General features: G+C 41.1%; 1 protein-coding gene across 1 annotated transcript in view; it reads right to left on the reverse strand.

Moving 5' to 3' along the window:
• Positions 1-9,797, reverse strand: part of FER1L6 (fer-1 like family member 6) — a 98,447-nt gene that overhangs the window by 51,020 nt on the left and 37,630 nt on the right. The window contains exons 15-17 of the mRNA XM_023751897.1: positions 8,966-9,056; positions 5,706-5,825; positions 2,971-3,123 (exon numbers count right to left, since the gene is read on the reverse strand). Coding sequence (XP_023607665.1) covers positions 2,971-3,123; positions 5,706-5,825; positions 8,966-9,056 — 364 coding nt within the window. The remainder of the gene's footprint in view (positions 1-2,970; positions 3,124-5,705; positions 5,826-8,965; positions 9,057-9,797) is intronic.

Genomic DNA, 9,797 nt, shown 5'->3' on the forward strand with positions numbered 1-9,797 from the left:
ATGAATTCTGTTCCAGAATTGTTAGTAGCATTATGCATATGTTTAAATTAGAGAAAAAGAAAGACCATGGAACCAGGGACCATGAAAGCTTGGTTGCCATTATGGGTTTACCATTCCTCAGCCATGTGTGTTCAGATGAGGCACCTTCGCTTCCTTAGATTAATATTCCCCAAACTGGGCCCCTAAGAACAGTAGCTTCGTAAAATTTATAAATAGCTATTCTAGACGAATACGATTGGCAAGCTTGGATTGTAAAAGTCGAAGATGTTTCCTGACTGCAGGACTTCTCAGAGCCTTTGTGGGAACTGGGAAAGTCCAAGAGAGGGATTCAACTGCAACCTCCCAAATGCATTTGAACAAGAATGTTTATGGAGCCACTTGAAGGATAGCAGTTCTATAAAATAAACTTTGAGCAAACTCTGGCCTGGAGGTTTTAGTTTTACATTCTATCCTTTGTCTTATTGCACTTCCTAATGCTCAGCTGAGAGTCGGGAGTGAATGGCAGGCGTGTGGAGCCTTTGTCTCCCTGGCACAGCTCTAGCGTTTTTTCAGATTTACCAGTTCAGTGAAGAGAAGAGCAGAAAGGGAGGTGAAGGGAGGGGGTTAAAAGCAGGGGCGACAATCACAAGAGGACTAAAAATAGTTCTGCTGAGTCATCTTATCAAGATGTGTCATCATGTCCGTAGGATTGAATTCAACAAAATTTACAAAGCTATCACCCCGAGCAATCCCAATGGCAGAAGGAAAATACAGATAAAGAGTAAACCAAGGTTCTCAATCCTGAGCTATGTCTACCCACAGGCTTTATTTGACAGTCGTTCTTTGTTCTTATTTTTAGTAATGCCAGGATACACCAAAATATTTAGGAGGGAGCAACAGCCCACTGATTTTCTTGTATTTTTAGCACAGGGCCTTTGGAAATGATTTGCTATTTTTAAGATAAATGTTTCTTGTGGATCGAGAAAGCTGAAGAAAAATCCTGATATTTGTGGTGAACAACTTGCATGAAAATTTCCTTTTACAGTTATCATTTTATGTTATTTTCTGTCATGTGTGTAAAATGATTTTTAAACTTGCCCCTGTAAAGGCAGCACACAATTCCAGAAACATCCTCTGGATGTTGGAGGCCCATCTGTTTGAATGCCAGTGTTTATTGGGTGATTACTCTGGACGATGCACAGTCTATGTTCTGTATATGTATTTACCTACTTAATCCTCAACTCCACCTCCACCTGAATGAAGAACAGGAGACACAGAAATGGTAAGTAACTTACCCAAGGTCACACAGCTAAGAAATATTAGCCCTGGAATTCTGTTATGGACTAAGTTGTATTCCCTCAATATTCACCTGTTGAAGTCCTATCCTAACCACACTGCCTCAGGATACGGCCTTATTTGGAAATAGGGTCATTACAGGTTAAGATAAGGTTGAACTGGAGTAGGCTTCTTATAAAAAGAACACCATGCGAGGAGAGACGCACACAAGAAGGTTGTGGAGATTGGAGTTATGCTGCCACAAACCCAGGATCTACCAGAAGTGAGAAGAGAGGCCTGGAACAGGTCCTTCTCTGTCGCCCTCAGAGGGAGCAGGGCCCTGCTGACATCTTAACCTCAGATTTTCAGCCTTCAGAACTGTGAAATAATGCATTCAAGTTGTTTAAGCCACTCTGTGGTATTTTGTCACAACATCCCTAGCAAACGAATACAAATTCCAACACAGATTCATCTGATTTCAAAGCCCGGGCATTACGCCATTACCCCACACTGCCTCTTCTGCCTGCAGTCAGCCATCACATCTACAGGAGACTTTAGCAACTAGATGGCACAGAGGCTGTCTATCCTGGCTGCTGACTGCATATTTATATCAAGCACTTGTCCAGCCTTTGCTGATACCTAGAGGGATGAGGAATAACATTATGAACCTCCATTTAGAGAAATATTTCCCTATAATGGTTATCATGGATCCCAGTTCTATCCTCTGGTTCTATCATGAGTCCTCATTCTAGACACACACACACACACACACACACACACACACTCAATCCATCATTCATGTGATGGGTAACCCTCCAAACACTTAAAGTCTCTGTCATGTCACATCATCTCACTTAAGCATTGCTCTCTCTCCTTCCATCCTTCACAGGGCATGGTTTTGAACCATCTCCTTCTGGGGAAGTAGAAGAATAATTACTATGTTACAGCAAGAAATCCGAACTGGAATTGCCAGGATAGTCTAGTAAGAGTTAGGAAAGGGTCATCAGTCATTGCTGAATGGTAAGCCTTTGGACCACTCTTTCTCCGTATTTGCCCAAGTCTACTTCTGCGATAGAAATAACTTTATAATAGAGGCAAAATACCCAGAGTCTCCAAGAAAGGCTCAAATCTTAAGTTAGAGACAGTAGAATCCATCCGGAGATTATTCCTATGGGTGTCCAATCCTGAGGCATTGGGGGACCCTGTCTTTATGAAGGGTGCAGGGACCCAAGTTGAAAAGACTAGCAGATTTTTATAATTTAAAGCCACCAGCAATCCTGAAGTAGCAGTTCTGTGGAATATAAACCTCTTCTCTTGTCATTTTCTTTTAAATCAATTTTTAAAATACAGAAGAACTTCCATGAAAAATAAATGCCATGGACAAGTTATACAAGAGAAGAGGTGGAGAGGTAACTAATAGAAAAATATTCATTCTTCCTAGTAATCAAAGCAGTAAAAATTAAAATAACCTTGAGGTGCACTCAACAGATTAAAAGAGAAAACTTATATGTGTCTGGTGGCATAGTAATTGGAAAATATTCAGACTCAAGACAGTCTGTGGAATCACAATTTAAATCAAAAGGGGCAAGGGATTCCAGTTGTCCTCAGACCTCTGATGCTTGGGGAAGCATCAGAGATATGGACACACAATAATGCTGAGTGACCCAGGAAAAACAGAGATTTCTCATCTTTGAGTCAAAAGTAATGTAGACTTACTTTGAGGAAATGAGTCTTGATGGTTCCACAGTATTTACCCATCTGCTCCCTGACGGGGGAGTAGAGCAGGTCTTTGGAGGCGATGCGGGCATAGGCCACTCTCTTGTTGTTGCTGAGCATCCAGAGGAAGACATCAGGGATGGTGTGCTGTGGCTGTAGGGATGGAGGGGAATGGATTTGATAGGTTGGTGTTTAACAACTGCAAGCCCAGAGTTCCTCTATCCTGTCCTCCTTCTGCAGAGCAAGCTCTGTGACTTAACCCACCCAGGTACTTAAAACGTCTCTGCAATCAAGCAAGTGTAAGTGTAGCTTCTTTGAAAAGAGGAAGCCTTAGGTCACGAATTAGCAATAAGGTAAACCCATCTGCCAAACTGCTCACTGTGCTCGAAGGAAATACAAACTGCACCGAAGATTTGGCATCTTTAGTGGCCTGCTTTTCTCCATCTGCTGAACAAACATTTCTACACCTTCCCATGGACTTTTTTTTCAGTCTTGTAATAGTGATTTAGCTTCAAACACTGGGTCTCCTAAGAACCAGGTAACATTTCCAGAATCTTCAAATAAAAAAACAAAACGCCATGATGTCTTTCCATTCACTCTCGGAAGAGAAAACAGTCCCACAGGGACTTTGGGCCTAAACTATGATTGCAAGCGTTTTAGCTCCATGTGAAGTGGTTATTTAGGAGAAACTTGACTGAACTGCACAGAAAATTCGACGTTAGAATTGAGCTATTCAATGGAGGAACTGCAGAATTCCTCGCCAAGAGGCCCATTGTGTTATGAGTGTCTGAAATGTACATTCCTGAACCCACGCAGCTACGGAAACAAAAGGGAAGTATATTGTCATAAACGAGGATCCAACATTCCTGGGCCGGAAGCAGAAGCTCTATATTTTGAAATCCCCAGTGCTCTGGTGCACCTGGCACCCTTATCGGGTATCTCTTCTCCCTCAATATGGAAACAAACATCCCTGTGGACACTTTCCTACCCACAGGGTTGGTCAATCAGAGAGCTGAGGCCCTGGTGCCTGGTTTGAACTTTCTGGATGTTTATTAAAATCCCTGTATCTACTAAAAGGACTGTCTCACTGTTTATTATGCCTTCAGAGAATAATTGATTTGCAACAAGAAATATAACTTTTGAGAACCAAAGAAGCAGTAAATCTGTGCTTCTCCCTGCAACCTTCCCACACAAAACCTCGTGTCTGACAGAAGCAAACATGAGGGCCTTTTTATTTTATTTATTTACTAGTGGCCTGGTGCACGAATTCGTGCACATTGAAAGGAAAATAATTAGAAGAAATATTTTAAATATCATTATTCGCCCTTTCTCTATAATAGCAGTGTCAAACAAATTCACGATCAACAATGACAGATCGAAACACATGCGTGCGATTGGCGCCAGCGAGAGCTTTATATGTATAACACATGCATGATGAGTCAACTTAGCCATATATATATATATATATATATATATAGACCTGCTTTCTGATGTAGCTAAACTTTTTCCAGCCCAGTGAAGCACCCCAACTTCTCTTTCAGGTAATTGTCAGCAACACAGCAGTAAATATCAACACGAAGCAGAGTATTATTGTAGATCACGCAGGGAGAACAAAGGGTAAAATATTTAACTGTAGCAGTGTTTGACTATATTCTGCACAGTGAGAAAACCTGAAGTCATTTTCAAGGCCCACCAATTCTTACTTCTTTTCAGTCAGGTTGAGTTTCTAAGCTTTCTAAATCTCCGTTTTCCAGCTAATGAAAAGAAAATAGGATTCCACCGAGTCTCCTATCTACCTACTCCAGGACTTCTGTGAGGATCAAATGAGATGAGGCACGGGAAAACGCTTCATAGATATTTGGTTAAAGTGTGAAATTTTTCCACCTGGCTATAAAGCGTGGGCTGAAGAAACTGCAAGGAGGTTAGTTGTCGCTAGGGAGAGGAAGCCGGTCATTGCTAAGTGACATCATTACTTGGAAGGACAGTTAGCATATTAGCCTTTTATATATATAGATTTTGTTTGTTTCTTTGGGGGCATATTTTTAATTATATAATCAATATATGAATACATTCTTATAAATAACTCAAATAATAAAAGTGATCAGATAAATATATAATAAGGGCCTTTTTAGATCATTCTAGAAGTCATCAGAAGATAATGGTTATGACTAACTTAACAATGAGAAGCTGACTTGACTTTTACTGAACATGAGTTTTGATCCTCTGTTGAAACTTATCAAAGATCATGTGATAATTTTGACTTTTTTTGAGTCCATTAAGGAACATGCTTTTTACTTCTGAATATTCAAGCTTCATTTTTTTAAAAATCAATAAAGCTATAGATGTTTGGCTTAATTTTAAAATCTCCTTTTTCACCTCTAAACTACTAGTGCCTGCTCAGCTCAGCAGAGTTCAGGAACAATATTGCTCTTTCGTTGTTATCCAACATTGAGACCTCACTGGGAGAACACCCAGTCGAATCTTCCTAATGAGGCTCGCCATGAGAGTTGATTACCTCGTCCACAAGACACAGGGGTCGCCTAAGACCATCCTGCATATCAGATATTTACATTATGATTCATAGCAGTAGCAAAATTACAGTTATGAAGTAGAAACGAAAATAATTTTATGGTTGGGGGTCACAACATGAGGAACTGTACTTAAATGGCCAGAAGGTTGAGAACTACTGACCCAGTTGAATCTTCCTAATGAGGCTCGCTATTAGAGTTGATTACCTCGTCCACAAGAAAGCGGATTTTTTCCACAAAATTTTGGGCTTCGTGGATCATTTCATCAAGTGATAACTTTTTCTTCTGCTGCTGAATGATCCCTTTGGCCTTCTTGGCCATCGCATCCTAAAACAAGACAAGAATCAATGCAGATCTTTCTAGAAATCTGGACAAGCACTGCCCTGTTGCAGGAGAATCCTGAAGGTGTTCGTAAGCTCCACACAGAGCCACTCATGGGGCTATTTCAGGGCCTGCCACTAAGGGTGCTACCCATTTAGTAAAAATTTCATAGGCGTATGGAGGCAGTGAACAGCATCTCACTTCCCTTTGACATCTGAGAAACTGAGGCCCAGAGAAGTCAGAGTCTTTCAAGGTCCCATAGCTCTGGTAGATAAGACCTGAATCTAGGTTTTCTGATACTAACAACAACTATAATAATAGCAGCTAAAATGTACTGAACTCTTACACTGTGCTGGGCAAGTTCTAACTGCTGTGTTAATCCTCATAGCAACCATAGCCACCTTAGCGACTAGGGTAGGGACTATTATTCCCATTTGACAGCTGAGGAAATAGAGTAATGCAGCTCTGAGAGGCAGAGCTGGAGTTGACCTCCAGCTGAGTCCAAGTCCTTGATTATTGTCCTCACCACCTCTCCCTAGAGGCCTGGTGGATGCTTCCAAACCTAGGTGGCATCATTTGAGAAATGCCACCAAGGAACTCAGCATGAATGAATGAAACACCCAAAAGTGTTTACTTGGATTCATTCGCTCAGCCCACATTTATGTGCTTAGGGAAAACCCCCAAATACTTACCAGTGATTTCAAAGGCCCTGAGTGAGTTAGCCCTGCTTACTCCCCACTTCCTCCCATAGTGGTTCGAATGAACCAGTCAATAACTTGATGAGAAAAAAGGGATGGTTAAGACAGAGGGAACAACTACATATGACATCACCTAACCACTGAGGGTTCAAAATTGCTAGAGCATAGACATATGGGAAGGGAGTAATGGGAGAGAAGTCTGGGGTGCTAGGTTGGAGCCAGGCAGTAGACAACCCTGTACATCATATAAAAGAAAACTGGACTTTGTCCTATGAATAATTAAGATCTCCAGTGACTATTTTAAGCAACAGTGATCTAGTCGGCTTTGTGTTTTAGAAAGCCCATTCTGGTTGTGGTAGGGAGATGGATTAAAGGAAGACTACTGCAATAGAGACATGAAGGCCCTCAGCTTAGACAGTGAGTTTGGGGATGAAGAAGTGGAGTAAGTTCCAGAGTCTTTGAGGGGCAGAATCAACAAGGCTTGGGAATCGAACTGGCTGTTTAGGGTGAGAGGTAAGGATTCAAATTTGATTCTTAGTTTTCTGGCTGGAGAAATGAGTATAGCTGGCAGGATGGGGAGCAAGTTTAGGTGGGAAGATGATGGGCTGAGTAGGATATGTGTATTGAGTCTGCAGTGCTGTGAGACAAGCAAGTGGCATGTCCACTAAGACGTTGGAAATACAGGTCTGGAGATGAGGAGGTAGGGCTGGGCTACTGCAGAGACATTGAAATCATGGATTTGTTCAGGCCAAGGATGGGCAGACACTGAGAATACACTGTGTGGGCAGTGGGCAGTGGGTGACATTGAGGAGACAGGGAAGGGTGGCCCAAGGAGCTGAAGAATTGGGCCAGGAAGAAGACCCTGTGTACGGTGAGGACCTGGCCTCCCTGGGAGTACAGGAAATGAGTACACAAACCTTCACTTATTTTGCTGGAAAGGATGAACCAGGAGTTTTGAGACTTGAGTTTTAGTCTCTCTAGACAATGATGGACTAGCTGTGACCTTTAAGAAATCGTTAAATCTTTCTGGGCCCCACTCACATCTTTGAAATATCTCTGGCCAGGCAAATACTGAGTCATTGTTCTTTGCAGGCTTATCATGGCCTCATATAAAATGTCCCTTGGTGCCACTGCTGGAACCGAAGTTTAGAGGTGAGAGAAGCCAGGGTCTGACTTGGCCTGGCATTTCTCAGTCTCCCTCATTCTGCAGGGTCTGAGCATCTATAAGGCAGAATGCAGGGCCTCCAGGACACACAGGCGTACCAGCTACAGCCTGTTCTCAAGAAGTGCTTACATCTTCTAAAAATACATATTTTTATTTTTTAAATTACGTTGACATACAATCTTATACTAATTTCAAGTGTACAACCCCATAGACATTTATATAACTTACGAAGTGATCACCCCAATAAATCTAGTACCACCATACATAGTTATTACAATATTATTAACTATAGTCCCTCCGCTGTACTTGACATCCCTGTAACTATTCTGCAACTACAAATTTGTACTTCTAAACCCCTTCACCTTTTTCAGCCACCCCACTAACCCCTCTGGCAACCATCAAAATGTTCTCTGTGTCTCTGAGTCTGTTTCTGTTCTGCTTGTTCATTTATTTTGTTTTTTAGATTCCATACATAACTGATATCTGGCATTTGTCTTTCTCTGTCTAACTTATTTCACCAGCATAATACCCTATGGGTCCATCCACATTGCTGCAGATGACAAGATTTCCTTATTTTCTATGGCCACCTCATATTTCATTGTGTACACATGCACCACTTAGGAAGTGCTGACAACTTTTAACACAGTGCTTAATGGGAGGAAACCAAGAAGAGGAAGACTAGTTATTTGTTCTGTTGTTGTTGTTCTTGTTTTTGCTCTCTCAGCTTGTGAGACAGGTCAAGTGAAAGAATCTACAGTCTTTTTTTTTTTTTTTAAATATATTTTATTGATTTTTTACAGAGAGGAAGGGAGAGAGATAGAGAGTTAGAAACATCGATGAGAGAGAAACATCGATATGCTGCCTCCTGCACACCTCCTACTAGAGATGTGCCCGCAGCCCAGGTACATGCCCTTGACCGGAATCGAACCCGGGACCTTTCAGTCCACAGGCCGACGCTCTATCCACTGAGCCAAACCGGTTTCGGCAAGAATCTACAGTCTTTTATAAAATACAAATATAAAGAAAATGAACAAGAGGAAATCCATCAGAATAGGATATAGGACTAACTGGTGGTCTCCTAGCTCATTCTTGTAAACATTCAATAAATGCTAGTCCCTTTCCAACTCACCCATATATTCCCTGTTCACCTGTGCCTTTGTCATGCAAATGTATAACCTTGAGAACCTTATCCTCATGTAGTCTATGACCTATGCCTCATCCATGAGGTTTATTTTTAAAACACGTTTCAATTCTCTTCAAAGTATAAATAGATTTTCACATACCAGCTCCTGCCAACAGAGCGTAAGTCGTTTCTTATCTAAAGTGGTTTGGTTCAACATCTTGGGCTTCTTTTCTGCCTCAGAGATAAAGGCACTGAAAGAGAAGAAGAAGAATTTTGAAACCTACTTAGTGACAATCCATTTATATAATTCTGGAGATTTGCAAATATACTTCCTGTAATACAATGATAAAGTTAATGAAGCCACAAAACCAAGATTTTTCATTTAGGATTAAGCAACGATGCACTAGCTTTCCTAAGCGACAAAATGAGAATTTTTTCTTATCTGGGAAAAATGATACTCAGACTTCACATGGGGAACAGATGCTGGTTTTTGCAGTTTTTCCAGTACATATCTATTGCGACTGCTGTCCTAGTTCATAACAACAAACACAAAATAAAGCAGTTTTCCATCATCTTGCAAATTTAACACACACCAAAAGGGTCCTGAAAATTGTCTGCAAAGCAAATGTCTTACACTCAATACTGGGATGTGCCTTCACATTTTAAAAATTGTACAAAGGACTGAGAGGAACATTTTGAGGAATAAAGTTAAAAATGTGTTCAATCAGAAAATGGTAAAGGTTATGAAGCAATGAAAGAAGAAATATACATGGCTTGGAAGTACACATGACTTGGGAAAATGAGATATTGTCCTAATTAGTGATAACTTAAATGCAATACCATTTTCATCTATTAAAAACTGTGATAGTAACCAGGGGGGTGAGGGCATGAGTGGGGGGGGGAGGGCAATGGGGGGATAAGGACACATATGTAATACCTTAATCAATAAAGAAAAAAAATGAGAAAGCAGACAAGGGTGGTGAAGCTGTGGG

This window comes from Myotis lucifugus, unplaced genomic scaffold (assembly GCF_000147115.1).
Source record: "Myotis lucifugus unplaced genomic scaffold, Myoluc2.0 scaffold_27, whole genome shotgun sequence".
Classification (NCBI taxonomy): domain Eukaryota; kingdom Metazoa; phylum Chordata; class Mammalia; order Chiroptera; family Vespertilionidae; genus Myotis; species Myotis lucifugus.